General features: G+C 47.4%; 1 protein-coding gene and 1 long non-coding RNA gene across 2 annotated transcripts in view; one reads left to right on the plus strand and one right to left on the minus strand.

The window, feature by feature from the left end:
• MAP2K6 (mitogen-activated protein kinase kinase 6) overlaps nt 1-22,458 on the minus strand; it is a 62,431-nt gene that overhangs the window by 11,833 nt on the left and 28,140 nt on the right. The window contains exons 2-9 of the mRNA XM_067547805.1: nt 15,151-15,217; nt 12,571-12,619; nt 6,797-6,910; nt 5,588-5,707; nt 4,304-4,420; nt 3,491-3,542; nt 1,912-2,039; nt 539-616 (exon numbers count right to left, since the gene is read on the minus strand). Coding sequence (XP_067403906.1) covers nt 539-616; nt 1,912-2,039; nt 3,491-3,542; nt 4,304-4,420; nt 5,588-5,707; nt 6,797-6,910; nt 12,571-12,619; nt 15,151-15,217 — 725 coding nt within the window. The remainder of the gene's footprint in view (nt 1-538; nt 617-1,911; nt 2,040-3,490; nt 3,543-4,303; nt 4,421-5,587; nt 5,708-6,796; nt 6,911-12,570; nt 12,620-15,150; nt 15,218-22,458) is intronic.
• On the plus strand, nt 20,005-20,905 carry LOC137152836 (uncharacterized). The gene is made up of 2 exons (XR_010919621.1): nt 20,005-20,048; nt 20,478-20,905. It is a non-coding gene; the product is annotated as an uncharacterized lncRNA (long non-coding RNA).

Here is a 22,458-nt window from a genome sequence, read left to right on the forward strand (position 1 = left end):
TATAAGGCCTGCTGTCTCTAAATGCACCACTTGGACGAGGGCAGCTGGGTTGCCAGGGTGTTCAGAGGGGAGGCTGAAGGAGACCTGCAGTTGTTATACAAATCAGGGTTTTCTCCTGCTTATTGGTTTGCTGAGTACACGTTGTCTTGGCTCGTGTTCAGAGGAGTGATGTGCTTGCTTTTCGTTCAATGACGTGAGAGTCAGTTTCAGGAGTCTGCCCGTGTGCTGGGTCTCCTCTGACTGTCTGTTTTGCAAGCCTATCCATTGCAAGCTGTAGTTCCTAGGTGCTGACTGCATCGTATGCTTAGTGACAATCACTAGGATCTCAGATCACCTGGCTTAGTGAATTAGCGGTAGGCCTCTTCCCCTTTCAGCTGCAGTATGTTATGGGCGACTGGTGCAGGGAGAGCTGACTAGCCCCCTGCCTTTGGAACTGTCAAAAAGAAAACAGCACGAGAGAGCACGCCCAGCCCGGAAGAATGCTCCCTTAAACCCCAATCGCTTTCAGAGCTGCCCCGTCGGGGGCGCCATACTCTACCATGGTGATTCCCAGACTCCAGATATCAGATTTGACGCTGTATCCTTTCTGGTTTTGCTCCGGGTTGATTCTTTCAGGCTGGAACGGGAGAGGAGGACCATTTGAAATACACAGATAGGCTCAATTCCTCCATCGCTCCACCCCTCTCCATCCCCTTGGAGTGCCCGTGATTCAGCAACTGTCCCCTTTATCTCAGCAACTATTCCCAGAGCCACTCTCCACCATCCCAGGAATGGAACGCTCTCCCGCAGGGTGGGGGATGGGACGGGACTGCAGTACAACACAATGAATGCACGGGGCCTGGCCCCAGCCCCGAGGGGAACTCCATGGAGCCATTTCTTTATTAAAACTCTCTACTTCCCGATTATCTTTTGGCTGGATCTGGCCTAGCGTCTTTGTTAGCCTCCCTGAAGGGGCAGGCATCAAAACTGGGAAACTGGAAGCAGATGGCATTTGCATTCCGAGGTCTAGATAGTAGACGCTGAATTCCTGTTCCCCCAGTTCCCAACTGCAAACATGTCTGGCCTGGATTTACTCAAGAGACTGGGAGGCCGCAATTCTCTTAGCGCCTTAAGCCTCACGTAGGCATTTGCCCCTCGGCAATATTCCTCCGGGGGTTGTGGGCGAAGGATTCCCCTGGGGTAGGGTTCCACCCCCACTCTGGTAAAGGTGTAGCCAAGTGCAAGGTAGGGGAGATCCATCCTGACTTGTAAACTACTATAAACAGAATTGCTACAGCACAGACACACATCAAAGGTGTGGGTATTGTGTAGCACCGTGGAGCCCTTCTCCCGCCCCCACCCCTGGCTGTGGCACTGAAAGCGGTACTGCAAAGCCCTCTTTAAAGAGCTAAAAGAGGCTGCATGAATTGGCTGCTAAGTGAATCCGAAAGGGCAGCTGTCCTGGGGTCCCCAGGATGTACCTGACACTTCTAAAGTGACCACCCCATGGCGCTAACATGCCTCTTGCTGCCTTTTTTAAGAGGAGCCTGGATGTTGCTAATGAACGAATTTCTGTGTGTTTTTATTCTCCCAGCGGGGAAGTGTTCTTGTCCCCACTGGGCAAATGGAGAAATTGAAGCCAAGCGAGGTTAGGGGACTTCCTTATGATCACTGAGTCAATGGCAGCTGGGAACAGAACCCAGGAATCCTGAGTCCCAGCCTGGAGTTTGAGCTGTAAGCTCCTTCTCTTCACGTTTACAGACAATAATAACCACAGAGGCATGTTTCACTAGACGAGCCATTGAGACCCAGGCTGGGTGTTGGTATGTTTCAGGTCTCCGGTTTTAAGATCATCTATTGCCCACAGTCACACTCCTCCCTGCAGAAGGACAGTCAGTTCCACACCCATCTTCCCCAAGCGTCTCAACTTACAGCCATGTAGGGCTTGCATCCGGCATCCATGGTTTTAGCAACAGAGTCGACGAGGTAACCGCTAATTCCAAAATCACACATTTTCACCTGCCCCTGCGTATTGATCAACACATTAGAGGGCTTTACATCTGCAAGAAGGAACACACACCATGGTCACTCTCGCAGCTGGAATTTGCCCCATCGTTTCAAAGCATCCCTGGGAGTGAACGAGGCTGGTTAGCTTCCTCCCACCAGAGGGCACCAACGCAACGCCAACTGCGTCGACCCACGCAGGCTCCTCCGCAAAGGCTTTGTAGCCGCTGCGTGAGGACTGGGAGCCGCTTCAAATTCAGGGGATTGTCCCCGTTTAGACGGGCCCCCTCCCATGCCTTACAAGCACTGCTCACAAGGAAACCAACGGATTTCCCTGTCGTTGTTATTTTGGGTAGGGCGCAGCATCATGATGTCACAGGCAAGAGTGATGTCACAGGGCAGCATCCCAATGGCACCCGGGCAAGCACAGCATCAGTGGCACAGATACCGAAAATCTCCCCGGTGAAAATCAAGTGACACGAAAGTGGAGTGCAAAAAAGAAAAAAAAAAAAAAACAACCCAAAACAAATGGTGAAATGAATCGTTATTGTTATTGTAAGTTGCTGTAGCACCAGAGAACCCGAGTCATGAACCAGACCCCACGGTGCTAGGTGCTGTACAAACACGCAACAAACATTTTCTTCAGATTTATTAATTGTGGATTATTATTAGTGACACTGGTCAGGAAATTTGGGAGGGGTTTGAAACATACAACAGGAGATATTTACCCTGCCAGTGTCTTTAATATTACCAAACATTGCAGGCTAGATCACAAATCTGGAGGGCAGGGTTGCCTGAGAGAAAAATATGGAAGGCCCCAGTTTTTATTTGTTAATACCTATGTTGGGTTCACGTCATCTACAAACGTCTGCGGCATTCCTCTCTCGCACGATCAGCTGCTGATCTGGCTTGCATCTAAAAGTCCCAGCTGCATTAGAGTGGGAACTATCTGAGACTTGCTACCTGCCTTCGGGTAAATGCCACCAAAGGGCAGTTCTGCCTCATTCTGCACCTGGGGAGGAGTTTGCATATGCAAAACCTGATCCGAGGCCCATCCCAGCCAATGCGAGTCTTTCCATGGACTTCAAAGAGCTCTGAGTCAGGCCCATAATTAGTCAGCTGTGCCCTTCCCAGCATGCAGTGGGGAAGCAGGAGAGGAGGAATCCAGGGAAGCAGGCAGGCAAACCATCCATTTCTTCTGGCAGCAAAGTGGAGCCAGAGGCCATTTTCTATGTTCAGCTTCAGGGGAGACGTGCTGGCAAGCTGATGGATTTATAAAAGCAGCTTGGCAACCCGTCCCCTGGGCAACCGGCTCATCCTGACCAGGCTCTGGGTTATCCTGGATTGCTGGACCACGGGATCACCCCTGCCTCCCCAGTTTTATTTATTGTGGCTATCTTTTGGGGCACCGAGCCAGGCGCGGAGTATAACCTCTGTTAGACTGAAAGCGTGACACCGGGCTCAGTGAGAAACAAGCAGGGCTGGGGGCTGCGCGGGTCACACTTACCTCTGTGAATTACGGAGAGCTTACTATGTAGATGTTCCAGTGCTTTTACAATCTGAAACATAACAAATCTCCAGTGAACCATGGCTGGCAGCAGCAAGACGTGGGTGACCAACCCTTGCCAAGTTCACCTCCCCTGCCTCGACAGCGACTGCCCCACGCTCACCCCATCAGCCCCGCTTGGGGGAGCAATCTCGGTCTGTCCTGTTGGAAGCGCGCAGCTGTGAGTGCTAAGGAGGCGCTCATTAGCACCTCCTAGTGGAGAGCTGAGAATGCTTCTCACCCAGGTCAGCCATGTTCAACCTTTTCTTGCTACACGGGACCTTTAAAGAAGGAATTCCTGGGGGTGGTTGTTCCCCTCCAGCCCTGGATTTACTATTCATGGCAATGGTTGTGAGATATGTGAGCATGCAAAATGTGTTCCCACACTGGCAAGGACACTTTCCTCCCTGCTGGCATGCTGATCTGCTCCCCACAACCAACAGCTACCCTTCCTCTGATCCATGCCGCTCTAAGTGAATGTGCATGCTCAGAGACCTCCTGGGAATGACAGTGCGCTGATGAAAAGGAAAAGCAGTTGCTGTGCCCTCTCCACATCAATTGATTTTTCTGCTTCATAATTGAGAAGTGGATCTGCAGATTTGAGAGTATGGCTCATAAATACAGACACACAATCGCAGACCAAATACTGGAAGCGAAATAGGAATTTGCATGTGGGCTGGGTTGTGGGCCAAGTTCATCCCAGTGCTAAGAGGGCAGGGACGCTAGGTCCTCACAGACTAGGCTTGGAATAGAAACACTCCCGCCTGTACTCACAGAGACGGCTATTTTCCCTAAGATGTCTTCAGGAATCGTCAGGCCTTTGTCAATGACATGTTTGTAAAATTTGTCCAGTGAGGTATCCATCAGCTCCATGCAAATCCACACATCTCCCTGGGGGAAAGAGAAAGCAAACACCTGCCAAGTCCTTCCTTGTACATGTGAGTCTCTCCTATAGCACTCGCCCTGGGCTTGCCTTTGCTGGCTTTTTAAACATCTTATAAAAGATTGCACTGGGCTTTCCATTCTCCTCCAAGCACAGCAGGGGTTAGTGCAATGTGCCTGATTTATATAGGGTGGTTGGTGCTCCACTGTGTAGCTCGAGGGTTTAAAAATCAGATATTGGGTAACATTTTTCAAAGCACCTACATGACTTAGGAATGGATGCCACATCGAAAATCAATGGGACTGAAGTTCATAAGTGCCCAAGATTTTCAAAAGTGACTACAGATTTTGGATGCCTCCATTGTTGCATGTTCAACTTGGACTCCTCAAAGGGGACAGGTTTTCGGAGGATGGGTACGCAGCACTTTCTGACAATCAGGCCAATCTGAGTTTCCCCAGGTTCAGCACTCAAAAGCCGAGGTACCCAAAACCACTGGTCACTTTAAAACATCTTGGCCTAAATCACTTCTGAAAATAGGGCTTAGGTGCTTTTGAAAAATTCCCCAGTGGTGATTTTCTTCTCTAATTCCCTGGCTCAGCTCAAGTCTAGGTCCGTGTTTATTACCCTTGGAGGGATGTTCTGGAGGACTATGTGTTAGAGGTGCCTGGGTAAAATTCAGTGCCTGTGATAAACAGGAGATCAGATTAGAGAATCTAATGATCTTATGGGGCTTTAAACTCTATGTAACTCAAGGTGCCATGAGTTGATGTTCTCAGCATGCAAAAGTCCCTGTCTAAAAAAAACACCATCAAAGCTGGTAGTGTCATAGAGATGGCTTTCCCCATCTCACCCAGGATCTATAGGGGTTTGGTCAAAGAAGCCTTTGAGAATCAGTCGGTAAGTAACTTTAGATAGGTATCATGTCTTTGTACCTATTTGTAAAGCAGAGCGCACACCAATGGCGATGTATTAAAATAATCATCTATAAAAAATGTTCAGACACCCCAGGGAGGGACATGGCATAAGTGCCTAGCTGGACGGGGGAAAGGCTTACAACATAGTCTAATCTTCTATTTTATGTTATTTTTAACAGTGCCCATCACAGTGGCTTCTGAGCCCTCCTGTTTAAGTGCCAAGGAGGGGAAAGACAAAGGCAGGAATCCAGAATGCTGTACCTCACGAAAGAGCGCACCATAGAAAGTGACAGTGAAGTGGCAGTCTACCGTCCTCATGGAGATGTCTAAGTCCATCAATAACCTCTTCTGCTCCTGGCTATTCACCGTGGCTCGGATCCGCTGGAAGAGAGAGCATTTTAGCATTGGCTGAGAGTTCCCAGCCACATCCAGGTTTGCACTCATGGATTACAGCTCACAAGAGCTGCAGAAGGGGAAAACTCCACATAATGCAACACCCTGAAATCACGGCATTTACTCTTGTTTCTAAATCATTTCCCCTTTTCATGGCTCTTTTTGCAACTGACAGACACTGTGGTCGAATGGGTAGAGCAGGAAACGGGGAGGAGGGGGGCCAAATTCTAGGCTGGTGTAAACTGTCATCACTCCAGAGCGGCAGCAATTTACATGAGCAGAGAATTTGGTCCTGGGAGCCTGGACTCCTGAGTTCTATCCTGAGTTCATCTGCCCAATGACTCCTTCTGTGGCTCGAGGCAAGTCTCTCAGACGTCTCAAGTCAGGCACCCAAAACTAGAGGACACATTTGAAAATTTGGTCTTGAAACCTCTCTGTGCCTTGGTAAAACAGGGATAATCAGACTTACCTACCTCACAGGGGTGAGGTGGAATTTATGTCTGTGAAGCCGAGAGATCCTCGGAGGAGAGCTGCTATAGAAGGGCAAAGGATTATTGATATTAAAAGATCTCTTTCCCCGTTTCCTTTTCTTCCTCTCGCCCCTTCCATCACGGGAAGGCCCCGATGACAGCGGCCATGGGCTCTCCTGACTTAACGGGACAAATTCAAGCCTGCTGTCATTGGTTTTCATGCTCTCACTGAGCTGGAGTGTACGTCTACACTAGGAACACAGATGTACTTTAAAAACCCGAGGGCTAAGATGTTTTAAAATCCTACTGAAGACGGCACATTGTAGACCGAACCCATGGGAGGTGTGCAGGTGAATAACCTGCCCTAGGATTTTAAAGCATGCCACATTTGAAAAACACAACTTTTCCCCAAGTGTAGATCTGGGCCTGAATTAGGTTTTGTGTCCTTTCCACCTCAGCATCTTAATTGTTCTGTCTGGAAAGAGTAAGTTCCTTGTCACACTAAGGCCTACTCAAGTGAAGGCAAGAGCAGAAGCTTGTGTTGAAGACAGCCTGAGGGGACAGCACATGTATACACATAGCAAACACCTTAGGAGTCTCACTCTACCTTCACTGCCATGATCTGCCCGCTAGGCATGTGCCGCATCTTCTCCACCACCCCGTACGCACCTCGGCCCAGTTCAGAGATCGGCTCCAGGTCATCGGCCTTCACTTCAAAGTTCTGCGGGAGGAAAAGAGCCACGGTGAAAAGGCTAAACGCAACAGAAGAGGAGCAACAGTTTTCCTCACTGAAGGCAGCGTGGCATAGAGAGTCAGGAACTCCTAAATTCTAGGGCTGGCTTGAACATCAATTCCCATGGGTGGCGCCGGGCAGATGAGCTCCCCGCTCTATGCCTGTCTCCCTATCTGTAAAACGAGGACACGAATACGGATCTTAACCCCCAAGGAGTGCTGTGAGGATTAGCTAGTTCACGTTAATTAACGAAGTGCTCAGAAGAGATAAGTCACTACAGAGGTGCAGCACTTACCTGTGTGATTACCAGCCCCTCAAATGGAGCTGAGAGAGCTTTCGAAAGGGATTTTCCCACCCTTTCGGCTGTCAGTTACACTTCCTAAAGCTTAGGTAAGGAAAATCAAGCCATTTCATTTAGTCAGTTTCACTTTCAGGCTGTCAGTGCAGTACTGGTCCTTGCAAACGCGGCCGGAAAATGCTGAAACAACTCTTCCCAGGAGAATGTCTTTTAAACAAATAATCCAAGGGAATATTTCTAAGTGGTTTTAGGGCTTGAAAAGCTTGTTTCTACAAACCTTTATTGGGGCCGGACAGGAGCTGAGAGTGCCCCTTTAAACCGCGGTAGATTTATTTTGTCTTGCATTACAGATTGCTTTCTCTTGGCTTTGCATAAAGCTTGACTTTGTTTTGAGCTCTGCATTCTACCCTGCCCCTTCTTCTTTGCGACGTCATATTGCGCACAGGCTGCATTTTTGCTTATTATTATTTTTGGATTTTTGAAATATGGCCTCGCTACTCGCACCCAGCCCTTCTGTAGGCTGAACGCACAACCGCAGAAGTCAATCGTCCCACTGAAAGGAACTGGCTATAATGAACTGATTCATGGCTCATAATTCCACACCGCTTTCTGACCGAGCAGCAGAAAAACTGCAGCCTGAAAAGTGCTGCCTGGAGAGCACACACACTGTGATACTGTACCGCCTGGACGCAGACTGTTCAGTCACAACTACATTTACTTAGAAGTAGCATTTTTGTGTTAACATGGATCCAAACATCTATTTCTGTCCAACACTGCGCCTGCTGTTTAATGCAAACTCTCTCTAAACAAGGACTTTGTCTCTTTCAGGTAGTGTTCTTAACTTTAGCAGTGAAGTTAAAGGTAAAGGGATGCATAGCTTACTCTAGGGAACACAGATAAGACAACACAGCCTGTGGCACAGGAACATGAAGATATGCTGTCCGAAAGGAACTCTGGAAGACAAGTGCATTCTGGGATCGTGACAGCTAATTCCCACCAAGGTACTGACTGTTAGACAAGTTGAGTCAAGTCCCACTCCTCCATGGGAAGCCATATATAAAAGAAGATTGAGCTCTGTATTTCATGAGGGCATGTCTCTTTGCACCTTCCAGCACGGTCTTGCTGACTCCTTGCAGAGACCCTTCTGGAATTCTCTCCCTTTTTCTTGGGATTCTGGGAAAGAACTGCTTTTCTTGGAACAAGGACTCGTTTCAGCAGTTGGCATTTCTTTGACTCGAAGCCGATGCCTCATGCCCTTTTCATCTCCCAGCCCCCATGCTATGCCAGGGAAAATAAAAATTCAAACTTGACAGAAAGAAAGAAAGAAAGAAAGAAAGAAAGAAAGAAAGACGCCCAAAGATAGATATAGTAAAATGCTAATGAACTAATACATCATCTAATAAATTAACTGGCTGACATTCAGTGGCAAGAGATAGCCCTAACAAATTTATTACCTGGATTTATTGTGCTTTTGTTAATGCTCGTGGGACATTTACTCTAATCAAAACAGCTGCTGTCATGTTCTTGTTTTCCTAGAAAAATTGACTATGACAAATGGAACTGGGTTCTATGCATGCTTTTCTCAGAATCTGATTTTGGGACAAGCTGACCTGTGCTGGTTAGAATCTTGGACATATAAATTCATGGTAGTAGCACAGACGAAGATAAGCCTCCAGTGTTAGAAAGGAGTCAAAATCTTTGGAAGGCAGGCGAATTCAGCAATAGATCAGAAGAACTGAACCAAGATCTAAAAGCTGCCTCTCAACCATCGTCCTGTCTGCGAAGTTGATTCTCCATGGGGGTTACTTAGAGGAGGGTGAAGTGCACAAAACACAGTGGGCGCCACTGTTTTCACGTGATTTTTAAAATTTATGAAAGAAAAATGGGAGAAAGGAATTGATTTTCTAAATAAATACAGGACCTGAGTCCGATCTCATGCTCGTAGAGGTACAAAGGCCACACACGCATGTGCACATATGCGAACGCACAGTAATTTTAATGAAGTGGTTCCGCAAGCCCATGTTCTAACAGCAAAAAAAAAGATTTGGGATCCTCCTCGCAGCCAGCTATAAAGAAAGGGACGGTGGCCGGAGCTCCCTGAAGCTTGTTTGTGCTCTCGTCCCCTCCCCAGGTTGACAATCCATGCTCTAGTCTTGCAAACTACTGGAGATGACTGAGCTGGCTTTGATTTTGTTTTGGGAGAGGGCAGCAGTCTTCCTACTCACCTCGTCCATTAGGTCTCCCAATCCAGTGTCTGTAGAGTGAAAGCCAGAAGAAGTGTCCCTCTCTGAAATGCCCAAGTTGATCACTTGGGCAAGCTGCTTAATAGCGCCTGGGGGTAGGGTTGGGAGGAACTAGGCTTTGAAGTTAGCAGTCCAGCAACAAACAGTGGAAGTTCACACCTCAGCTGGAGCTAGGGACATGCTTCCTAGGGAATGAGTCAATATCCAAGGGGAGGCAGGGAGAAATAGGAAAGAAAACAAGCCTTCCTCTCTGCTCCAGCTGGGGCTAGGAGAAAACGACCATTTGCAAGGTGATTATGCTGCTTCCAAGAGCCCCAGGTCGGGCTGTTACCCGGCTGAATGTTGATGTGTTCACACGCGCGTGCACAGGCACACACTTGATTACTGCTCCCCTATGTCCCACCTTGTGGGTGGACGGTATCTAAGGCTGTTGTGAGAGTGAAACGCTCAGCCCTGAAGGGACGTGAGGCGATTACACTTTACAGAAGAGCAACCAACTTCTGGCCAGCCAAGAAGCAGAGCCCATTTGGCTCTCCTTGGTTGGAAGGGCAAGGGTTTGATGCAGGGAGGTGTGGCGAGGGGGCTGCCCTGAAGGTGAGGGCATGTAAGAGAAAGGGGGGGCATCCCAGGCATCACATACAATATGGAGGAACCCCCACCCCAGACGAAAATCTAATGAACTGGCCAATCTCACACCTCAGGAACATGGGGATTCCTCTCAGAGAATCTAGTTCTTCGCCAGCATTCTAACCATGGGGGATTACACTAGATAACCCTTGCGGCCCCTCCTAGCCCTATGATTCTAGGATAGCGATACGCAGTATCCCTTAGTAACCCACATCAGGATCAGCAGTAGACAATGCTATCCCATCAGCGGCACCCACTCCATTCAGAGACGTTGTCCAGGAAGGCCTGGGATCATCAGAGTGCAGATCCTGCATTACTGCTTGCAATTGTAGCTCCAAACACCTGGCGCCCTTCTGAGAAAATCCCTCAGCCTGCATCCAACTCATGGGAAGTTTAAAACCCAGCCTCAACTGCAAGTCCATTGACACAGAGGTCGTCTCTAGGTGAGCTGGGCAGCTCACGGTGTGCTAAGCCCAGGACTCCACCAGCTGAAGATACAAGTGTCAACTTTACCGTTGAAGGAGGACTTTGCTTTCATGGCAAGGATGCCAAACAATTGCTCAGGACCAGGCGGATGGGTGCAACTAAACTAGGGCAGATTCTCCAATTATTAGAAGTGGCCATCACGGCTCACACATACCACTAAAACGTAAACTACTTCTCAGGCTGTGTCTTTTTTAGCGTGTATGGATCCCGGTGGTGGGAGAATGAAGTCGAAGGAAGCTCTTAACATTACTCAGGGCTTAGCAGTCAGCACCTTGTCCCTGACTACCTGTTACTATTAATACCACCAAGCGTGCAGCGGTGGGGGTGTGGTGTAAAAGACAGGCAAGGGTTTAAGGATGCTGCACGTGTTGCCGAGGAAAATGGGACCATGCTCATTAAGCGAGGTAATTCCTTGGAGGACCAAATGGGAGTCACCACAGAGGCCTTCTCCACAGGACGATTAGCTTCTTTTGATGGTCCCTTGTTCAGACATTCCCCTGGACTGGCTTTGGTCGAACTAGCTGCTTTCCTCACAGGAGGAACCGGCCAGTCTCACATACAAGCTCTGAGCCTGTCTGCTTTTTAACAAGAGGTAAAAGTGCTGATTCAAAAGATCCCTCACACGGCTCCTTGATCTCCTTTTCATCTAATCAAGAAGAAAGGCCGAGGCAGGTTCAATAAGCTGCGGCTAATGCCTCTCTAAATAACACACACACGGTGCAGTTGAGACGCTGAGACAGGCCACGGGGGAGTATGCTGGGTTCTGATTGTGTGGGAATCTGGTCGAACAGCGTGGGCTCAAGAAGACCCACTAGTCAGTTTAGCTTTATTTGCACTGGGACCAAGAGCCTGCTGGCTGCAACCTGGCTAAAGCAGCCAAGCTACGGGCATGCTTCTCAACCCTGAGCATCCACGGGGCAGGGCTGTTTTCTCAAAACCTAGGAGAGGGGGGAAAATCACCTTAGAGAAGAAATAAAACCTGCTGAGAGGCTGCAGTGGTAAAGGAGACACTGATCGCTCAGACACTTGAGGTTGAGTTTATGGCCTCCGGCTTCAAAAGTTCTAGGAGCATGCTGGTATCCAGGGTAACGGCACCGACTGGTTTGTGTTGTTATTAATAACAATTGGAATTGTTTGCCTTGTGAATCTGTGGTTGTCTCCTGGAGCCCTGGTCATAGACCAGCACCCCATCGTGCGAGGCGTTGTACAAAACACAGAACATAGAGACTGTCTTTCACCCAAAGACTTTTACTCTCCTTTTGCCAAACACATACAGGTAAGGAAACCACCACCACCACCACGAATGTACCTCCATCTCTAACCCAGAGATACATAATGAAAGCCATAGGAAATTTTACAGCCCCCAGAAAACAGATTTAGGATGGACATATACCCCTTCCCACACACGTGCATATAATCACTAGTGCTATACTTTCAATACACTGAATGATCTGAGCAATTTGCTGTCACATAGGTATAAACAAATATATAATAAGCATTTCTACCTATTTTCCCAATCAGCAATTTTACTGAAGATACGGCACTACAGAATATGTCATCCATGACCGTGCAGTCAATGAATGCACAATACTTTCTGGATATTTCTTTGAAATGTGAAATCATCGCATTTCTATGGACTGAACAAACATATTTACTTTTAACATAATGGCCCGATGAACACAAGATAACAAACATACTAACGTATCTTTGGAGGGGATGGGGAATTAGCTGATAGAGCACAAAAGATGCTAGGACATGGAGAAGCATGTGGTTTAGGGAGTATTGATAGAAAATCTCAATGGTTTTATACTTTAAAATGGCCAGGAAGCCCTGCCCTAAACCTGATTTAAATCCTCCTTCGCGTTCAGATCGCAGCACGCCTCCCACTCAAGAGCCAGGAATTATCTTTCGAAACAGGCTCCCCCAACTTACTTCCCGGCCCTGCGTACGCAAACACATATGAAGTCCTTGGTTGCCATAGCTCAGAACCTTACCTTATCACCAATAGAGATGCAGGCTTTGGAGTCTAAATCTCTAGGTGGCCTGTGGAAGAGAACGGAAAAAAAAAAAATACGCAGAAATCATCAGTCACAGAGACCTTACACAGACAATATTCCAAAGGGACTAAGGCTTTCAGAGCTCCTACCCCAGAGGCTATTTCCCTGTGGACATGGACAGGCTTTGTCTACACTAGCACTGATGCCGGTAAAACTTTTGTCGCTCGGGGTGTGAAAAACACACCTCTGAGCGACATCAATGTTGCTGGCATAAGCGCTTGTGTGGACAGCAGCGGGAGACGCTCTCCTGCCAACGCATCTACTGTTGCTCGTTTCGGTGGTTTTATTATGTCGGCGGGAGAACTCTCTCCCATCGATACAATGCGGCTAAGCAAGCCCTCTGCAGCGACATGGCTGTATCATGAGGTTGTGCCGCGGTAAGTTTTAAGTGTAGACTAGCCTTCAGTGATGCTCATGGGAGGTCTGGGCGTAAGTTCCCCGCGCACTGATGGGACAGCTACCCCACGTGGCATAGGCAGCGGTGTCACCCGAGCTGGTTTCCTAGCTTTTCAGGGCTCTTAGACGCTGCCAAGGTTCACAAAGTCACTTCAAAAGGTGTCGGGAAGGAAGCTGTTGGAGTTGGAATTTCACAAGCCTGTGTCCAATCCCAGTGCTAAGGAAATCAGAGAGATTATTCCCTTTGGCAGGTTGGGATTGGAACCAGCCTCTGTGAAACAGAAGAGAGGGAGAGAGAAGCAAATTCAGGACAGATTAAACAGGCAGAGGGAAAAGTTGAGCCCACTTTCACTTCTGTCCGGGAAGTAGCACTCTAGATGGTCCTCCTCGGCTGGAGACACGCCCCCGGCCCTCTGCTTTCAGGGCCTGGAACCTGGCCCATGTGGAACTGTCTCGACACTGCTAACTGTAGCCTCATCCAGGCAGCCCCATGGGTTTGAGTCAGTTGACCCAGGCTCTGAGCATTGCTGCGACAAGAGTTTTTTTGGAGTGCCGAGGTACTCGGTGTGTCCTGAAGCATAAGGATTGACAGCCCGTCTAACTGCTTATTACCGGGCTCCGGGCAAAAAGGTTAACATCTTATTATCCCTTGACATCTTTATTTAGAATTCACATCCAACGCTGCACACAGCAGCATTCCATTGATGCCAAGATCCCAGGCACGTCAATTAGCGCGGTCCCACTTGTCCTCAAATGATCATTAAGCAAAGGTAAATCTCCCAACTGTCCCACGAAGGGAAACCTGCTCCATCTATGATTCCACAAGGCGGCGAGAAAACAAACAAAGGCAATTCCAGAGCTGATTCCTCCACAGTCTCTGCAGTAACGGCTACCCCCATCCAATTTACAGAGAACCTGAAGCTGCCTTCATTTATCTTACACTAATCCTTTCCAGAAATAGTTAAGACAAGGCTCCTCCTCCAGGGGAAAGTAAGGCATCAAGCATATCTACCCAGAGACAGCTTTCTCAAGGGAGCATCTCCTTTCTGGCGCTGCAGAACTGCTTTAATTTATTACAACCACTGCCAGCACACTTTAAAAAGTCAGGGCTCCTGCTTGAACATAAGCTTGGGGAACCCGAGTAGAAATGCCCTGGCAAGTCAAGGCCTTCATGCCCTCTCTTTACATTTGTGGCCTATGTGACGCGGCTAATTGGCTGAGTACGCTGCCCCCCTATATCCTACAGCATTGCTAGAAGGGCTGCTCCTTTGATCAAGCGGTTGAATTAAGATTTTAATAAAAAAACAGATTTTTTTCCCCTAATTTGTTTCTGGAATCTCATCAACGTCATAGAATTATTCCCATATGAGGGCACACAGTAGAGGGTACTGTACCGTCTATTGCACTGCCCTGATGTCTATCGATCTGACTGGGGCTTTGACGACATTAGAAAAGGGTTGCCACTATAGCTATACCAGTCTGGATATATATTAGCAAACCTTTTCTAGTATAGACGCAGCTTCTACCAGGAAAAGAGTACTTTCGCTGGTCTATCTTATACCCGTTCCCCAAACAAAATAAGCCATCCCACACGTACATCCCTAAGCAACATCACTATACTGGCAAACGCATCTGATCTAAACCATCCAGGAGAGAGCGCCAGGGATATTATAGGAGCAACTGTTGCAAGTCAGTAAAAAATATGGTTTCTCCTAAGAGAAACTTAAATCTAAATTACTCTCCCAATGACCGTAAAAGCATCAGCCACCATTTTCACACCCCTGGGGGAGATGTGACATCACTGCAGTTGTTGGCCACGTAATAGCGCTGGAAGGAACAGTCTTCTAGGGAATTAAATGCTTTAATCTATACAATCAATATAGGAGCATCTGGGTGAAAATTAATGACCTGAGATATACAAGCGGTCAGACTAGATGATCTAATAGTCCCGTCTGGTCTTAAACTCTATGCAACTATGAAACTATTGTCTGAGATTGGATTCACAGAGCAATACTCTCCCCCTCGAGGGCCTGTTGGAACACAAATCCCTATAACTCTCCGGAAAGCAGCCTGGGTTGGCGTTGGGGTTTTTTCATATCCCCTTCGTTTTTTGAGACTTACGTTGAGCTTGCCTGTGGTTGTTCAAACGCTTCCTTAGGAATTTTCAGCCCAGGGTTTCTCTTCTTGCCTGTGAAACAAGAAAGAGGCAGAAGTAAAGCGAGATGTTTTCTATGGCGGGGTGGGAAGGAGGGGGCTCTCCCTGTGGTAATAATATGTAAAACAGGGCTTGTCTATAGTGGTTGACCTTCTTGAACAGAAACACCAGCTCAGTTGGGTGGTGCAGATTCAGGGCACAGAGTTCAAAACAGAAAGTTCCTTTGTTCGGCAAGCTGCGATCGGGCCTGCAGTGCTAGCTCCCAAGATGGCAACAGCTCAGACAAAGGAAGGTGGGGAAAGGCATCTCACCTTTTTAAGCCCTATCTACGCTGGCTCCCATGTTTCCTGAACTGATTCAATAACCAGATTGAAACCAGTTCCAATAAACCAGGTATAAATACCATTTTGCCACCCTGTGCAAGCAGACATAGAATCCGTTTAAACAGAATGTGACAACATAGGGCCAGATTCTGATCCTGTTGGCCTACATCCTAGAAATCAATAGGATTTAGGGGCCTAAATACGTTTGAGGGTCTGGGCCATTTACACTAGTGTCAACCAGGATTAAGTCCACTGAAGTCAATGTACCTATGTAAAACCAGCACAAATGAGAGCAGAATTAGGTTCCAAAGATACAGCCGTATTTGTTCACATTGGCTAGCTAAACCTCTCTTAAAGTGAGTTAACCTGAACAGGATTAAACCCAAGCAGTGAAGCAATTCAAACACCCCTTGGGCCCTAATTAACTGGGTTCCAAACCAGAGGGTGAAATAGTCAGGCTGACTAGGAAAATACAAGAACCCTCTTACAGCTAAACATATACAGGCACATTTCAGAGTCAGGTTCTGAATCCAGGGATAAAGTAACCTGAGAACATAAGTCAGGTCACCAAACCCCCAAGATAAACATTCAGATGCAGTTTGGGAAACATTCAGATGCAGTTTGGGTGTGTTGTAAAATACTTGGTCCCAAAAAAGCACAGCCACCTAATTTAGACATTTTTAACCTAACAATTTACATTAATTACTGTCTTTCTTCAAGCCTCTGTTTCTCTCCCTGTTCACGACATTCTTTCAACCTTTTACACATACATGTTTCAGTTTAGTCACACTCTGCCATCGTGCTCTGACACGCAGGCCTGTAAATAACGGTGAATTCCAGGCTGCAGGGGGCAGTGTTAAAACGCATGCCCCCAGAACTGAAAATGACCCTTTTAAAGCAATTAGTCAACTTTTAACTGCAGACCTTTTTCTTCTCAGCTCCAAAACACAAGATCAAGCTTGCTCGGTTTGCCACAGGCCATTCCAGCATGGAGCAGATGGTTGTGATGCAGCCTCATGGGAAAAAAATATTTGAAAACTATTGCACATATCTTGCTTTTTATTATTGTTATTTATTAAAAAACAGTACTACAAATTTGCATTTGAAAAGGGCACGTTCTCTGCTCCGCAGAGCTTCTAGTCTAAATATAAAAAGACAAACAGAAGACAAGACCCAGCAGAAAAATTTAAGAGAGGAAGATTATTGAGAATAATGAAGAATAGTTTTCAAAATTTTCCCAAGAGACATCGGATGATCTATAAGGAAGACGGAAAATTTGTAAAAACAAATGCAGAAGCTTCTGTAATTAGATGATCAGAGTAGGCCTAGCTATTACACCTCTGGTCTTACTCCTATTGTTAGCAGTATTATAATATCACTGTGGGGCCTCAATCTTAGTTAGACCCTCTAGGTGCTAGGCGCTGTACATGTTTTGTTGCCCCTGCAGCCTGAGTGGTTAGCCAAAATTCCATTTATCCAAATTTATCCAAAATTCCAATTTATCCCAGTGTTTCTCAACCTTTTTGATACCAGGGACTGCTTGCTGCCTTTCTAAACTGTGTCAGGGAGATCTCAAGGAATGGCACTGCATGGACTGGACATGGAGAAACACTCTCTACCCCATCCCTTGCTGCTGCAGAAACATTCATAAATGGCCTACTTCAAAGTGAAAACAAGCACAGATTCTTACCAATTTTTGTTTCCTGCATTAATTCACTTGCAAAATCACACATGGACGAATATCTCAGAACAGTATATTTCAGGCAGTCCTGAGAGGATGGAAATTAACCCAGTGGAAATTAACCTAATCTGAGCATGAACCCTAACAGACTGCAGAATTTAATCTTATCTTGCTTCACAAGTGGTGTCAGAGGAAGAACAAAGTAGCACAATACTAAACTCAAATAAAAATTAAAAGCCTTTCTGCCTTCTGACGAAATAAATTCTGTGTGTTTTGAGTTTATTTTCCTTGTCTTTCTTAAGAGAATACAATATTTTGAAACTCGGCCATTTTTTGGAAGCACAATCTGTTCACTTAACAAAGCTGCCAAGACATGGACCTAGTTTAACATTAAAGACCAAAGCATCAACAACGATCAAAAGATAATATGGACCTCACGATGGGGGAGGTGGAACTGCAGGATGGAATTCTGCAGGAATTCACCCTCATAGCACCAACAAATTCCCCATAGTATTAGTATGTAAAACAAAACAAAACACATCATGTACCACATTTCACCTCATGGGTATTTAATGAAAGTCCCTGGCTGTAATCCAGCAATTTTATGCCTCTCAACTGGATTAGACAAAGTTTCTTCGCTCTTTTTGTTACAACATGCAAAGTGTTTGCTCTCCAGACCATCCTGGGGTTCTGTATATCGTGCAGCCTGAACAATCTGTCTTCCAGCCTTTGGAAACACACATTTGAATCAGACGACGTTTCATCTTGATGCACTCAGGAGTCATTATTTTTATAGTGATACAAAGTGTAGTGTTTGATCTACCACAGTAGCTACCACCGAACAAGACGGTACAGCAATGCGGGGGGAGACTGGATCGCACAGAGATGCCTGGGGAAGCCGGCGGAAAGCCATCCACTGATTTTTTATTACTCACTGTATTATAGTAGCACCCTGGGGCCTGAACCAAGATCGACTTGAGCACTGTACAGACACATAGCAAGAGACAGTCCCTATCCAAAGAGCTTGTAATTTAAATACACCCAGGGCGGAAGGATGAAGTAATTTGTCCAAGGTCCCGCAGCAGATGAGTGGTGGTACTGAGAATATAAACCACGTTTCCTGAGTCTACTGGACCATGTTGCTCTCGTTATGTTGAATGGGTTTTAGATCAGGCCCGAGGTGAAAGGTCTTCCACCTCCAGGTCACAGGTTTGAATCTACCTTAGATTAGCAACCACCAACAGTTGTTTCTGGGGTGACTCTCAGCCCAATCCCTCCTGGACAGGACCCACCTTACACGAGCTGGCATCTTTTTATCAGTCTCAAGAGAGCGGTTACCGAGCGAGCGAGCCCGGGAAACTGACTGACTAACCCCTGAGGGGCTTTCTTCAGAGAGCAGGAAGAGGTACCTTGCTCCGATACACACACACACTGTGATAAAAACCAGTGTCCTTTTCCCAGCACTAAACGCCCTTTAAACCAGGAGAGCTACAAGTCCCAAACCAACAGTCTGGTTGATTAGCCAAACTGGATAACCAACAGTCTGTGACCAGAGACCGTTCTATGTGAGTGCAGTTCATTCACTTTGTGCTCGTGATTCTCTCTCTCTCTGTTAGCTGATCACGCTAGCATGGGGGGCGAGGGGGGGACGACGACTCCTGCTTACAGCCAGCTAAAAGAGCAACTCCTCTTGCTCAAGTGGTGAGGTCTTGTGCCTTTTTTTTTTGGATACTGAAGGTTTAATCCCCTCTGGTGACCATACTCTAGGTAAGTATGGATGTGCTATATTACAGAGAGCACGGCTGAACGTGAAGGCTCTGAAAGGAGGTGGTGACAGGAAGGATTTATTCTGCCATCGTTACAGTTCGAAGGGAGGAATAGTTTGTGAAGCTCCAGGGCAGGGGCCGGACCCTGTTTTAATGGTGTCGCCAGGGCTGGCGTTAAGACTTGCTGCGGCCAAAGCGGAAGGCCAAGGGCTGCAGCACTGGGCAGCAGGGCTCAGGCTTTGTGGCTCATTTCCCACCCCACCCAGGGCTAAAGCCCTCAGGCTTAGGCTTCGCTCTCCCCTCCTCTGCCCAGGGTGTCGGGACTGAGGTTCAGGCTGCGCCTCCCCCCCACTTCCCGGGATCCAAAGGGGCTCGCAGTGCAATGACTTTTGAGAACCGCTGATCTCGGGCTATCTGGCTGTCAGGCCATTTTTAAAAGATGCAGTTTGATGCAGTCTGGTACACACCAAAAGGGAAAAAAAACCAATTGTTCTGCAGCCTGTTCTTATTACGTGTAGTGCAGTAGTAGCTAGGGACTGGAGTACCATTGTGGTAGCTCTGTACAAAGTTGGGGGGCAAACAGGTCCCTGCCCCAAACAGCTTGCATCCTTGGTCAATGGCCAGGGTTTTGTCAACCGAGAACACCCGAAAGGCACAGAACTGGCTTACAAATAATTAAGATTTAAAATAAATAAATAAGGAAAGGTGTGTGACCTCTTATTTCCCTTCTGGTTTCTGAGCACTCAGATCCCATTTTTCTCTGCAGTCGTGAGGGCTAGGACCTTATTTTATTTTTATAAATGACAGCTGAGATTCTCACGTGATCACCCGCCTTCAGGAGCTGGGGCTTTAGGAACAGCAGTGGGAATAAGAAGATGAAACCAGGTTGGTTCTCAAGTACCAAAAGAAGGCCAGTGTAACAGGGTGGCATGCTTTTTTAAGGGCTGGGGGAGTTGGAGCCAGCCAGTTTTGTTCAATTATCAGAGCCAGCTGAGGAGGGGGTCAGGTGATTGCTATAAAGGGTTGAGACGGGTCAGTTGAAGGAGAGCCGCAAGAATGAAGTTGGCTGTTGTAGGTCATCCGGGAGTTGACTGGTGAGGAATGAGAAGATGGGCTTTGTTTGGGTGTTCATTTTCTGAGTGTTTTGTACAGATTGTGTCCTGAAGGAAAGGCCTGAACAGATGGTTTTGGGGGTGTGGTGTTAGCCCTGCCAAGGCTGGGGAGACAATGGGAGACAAAGAGAACTAAGTCTTTTACTTAGCAAAGCACTGCAGGACATGCTTAACTTTCAGGCTGTGCTTAAATTCTCTTCATCCCACAATGCACTTCAGCAGGTGCTTAAGTACTTTGAACTGGGTGGTGCCTAGAGGCAGAGAAATCACTGCCTTAAAAATGGGGTGTCTTGCCAGAGAAATTCACGTACGTGGACAGGGATAGGCCAAGATGCTGCAACGTTGTTGTTGTTTTTAAGGCTATGACACTATAACACTGCTGTGCTTTGTCTTTTTTTCTTTTAAATCCAGGACACAGAGTAAACTACACGCTGAGGAATTGGGGCTGGGAATGAAGACAGGGCTAAAAACACAATTATTATAGGAAAAGAAAAAATATACCATGGCTTTTAAAAAAAAAAAAAAAAAAAGGACTGAAGGCTTCCCTTTAGAAGTCTTAAACGCCATTCCCAGGAGGAAGAAAAACACAACCTCATTCATGCAACAGGCTCGTTAATCCGGTTCCAGAGTCCAACAACTTGCTCTAGGGTGGCAGGTGGAGATGGGGGTTCCTCTAGCCCCTTTCAAGTTGATTCGTTTTAAGTAGTCAACTCACTTTAATGTCTGTGTGTGTCTCTCTCTCAAAAATAATGAAAACATAATGGAGAATATGGTAGCTGTGTAGAATGGCAAGACCAGAGGGGAGGTTGTTACCCACAGATACTGGGACACAGACTAAACTGTTTCTCCTAAAGAGAAATCCCGTACAACGGCCTCCAGGCATTTCATATGTGGTCAAAAGCCTTTTTTTGATCTAATCCAAAGTAAATGGTTTCTTGCTCCAAAATGCTCCTGTTTCCTTCAGAGGATATTAGCTAGTTCTGTCTCTACCACAATTTATTATTAAAGCCAAATTCAATAGACAAGTGGCGATGTTCCGCTATTTAGCATGAAGGTCACTGGTAAAACATCACAGGAAGGAGAAGGTCTTTTTTCACTCCTCTCCCTTCCTTTATTAGGATTGGAGGGAGGGTTATTTAATAACTAGGAGCAAAGAGACCTGCTGGTTTCTATTTGTGGCTCTGCTTCTGACTTTATTCAAGTTACTCAGGGACAAATTCTCCCCCTCCAAATCAATAGCACCTGACTGTCCAAAGAGTTCTGCTGAAATCCGGGGAAGGGCACACTTCAGATGGCTGTTCTTCACATATCAGAACAAAGACTTGACTGGGGTCTTCAACCCGAGGCTCCCAAAGCACTTTACCAGCAGGGCCTATGTAGGGCTCCCGGTCACCCCAAGAGGCAGGGAAGTATTACTGTCCCTGTTTCACGGAAGGCAAACTGAGGCACGGAGCGGGGAAGATGCCATCTCAAGTGTGATCTTGGTGGCGTGGCAGAGCTAACAGGCCCCAAGGCCTCCTTCATTATTTGTATTGCAATAGAGCAGAGGCTCCAAAACTTTTTGCTGTGCGCCCTACCCCCCTCTCCAGGGGAATAACATAACAGCCCCCCTCTCCCCACACCAACTCCCACCCATCGGGGCAGAAAGTGACTCACTGAGGGGAACGCATAACACACGGCGGCAGCAGCAGGACCTATTTGGCTCCATCCCTGGAGAAGCCCGTGGCAGAGCACCTCTCCCGCCCATCACGCAAGCACGGGGGGGATTCCCTGCATGCTCTCCCTGCTGCTGCCCTGCCTTGGCCCGGACACCTGGGCAGCCTCAGCCCCGCAGCCCACCTTGTGCCCCCGATAACCTCATCGCACTTCACAGTTTGAAAACCCATGCAGTAGAGTCCGGTGGCCCCAGCTGAGATCTGGGCCCATTTGCACTGGGTCCTGCGTAAATACACAGTGAGAGACCGTCCGTGCCCCCAGAGAGCGTCCACTCTAAATAGACAGGAGGGAGGGAGAAGAAACAGAGGGGCAGAGCCCATGGTCTCAGGAACAGAAGCCGCTCTTCTTCCTCCCTAGCCTGTGCTCTCCAGGCCTGATCCTGCGCCAGTCCCGCCAATGGGCCTTTTTCCACTGACTTAAAAGGGAGCAGGATCTCGCTGTGGGAGGGAAGAGAGCTGCACAGACACAGATATTAATTTAATGACAACAGACCACAAGTGGGTGTCTGAACAGCTTGGGCGTGGAGATGGCAGCAGGAGGTGGATTGCTAATTACGTGTTCAGCAACTGAATGGGGCACGTCTTTATGTAATAAAAAAATCATTCCTTCCCTGGGTAGGTATTTAAATTGAGTGTGCTGAACCTGGGCCCCTTCCCGGGACCCGCTTCAGCTGCAG

Source organism: Emydura macquarii, unplaced genomic scaffold (assembly GCF_026122565.2).
Source record: "Emydura macquarii macquarii isolate MOO-44397 ecotype Brisbane River unplaced genomic scaffold, CSIRO-AGI_Emac_v2 contig_1230, whole genome shotgun sequence".
In the NCBI taxonomy this organism is placed as follows: domain Eukaryota; kingdom Metazoa; phylum Chordata; order Testudines; family Chelidae; genus Emydura; species Emydura macquarii.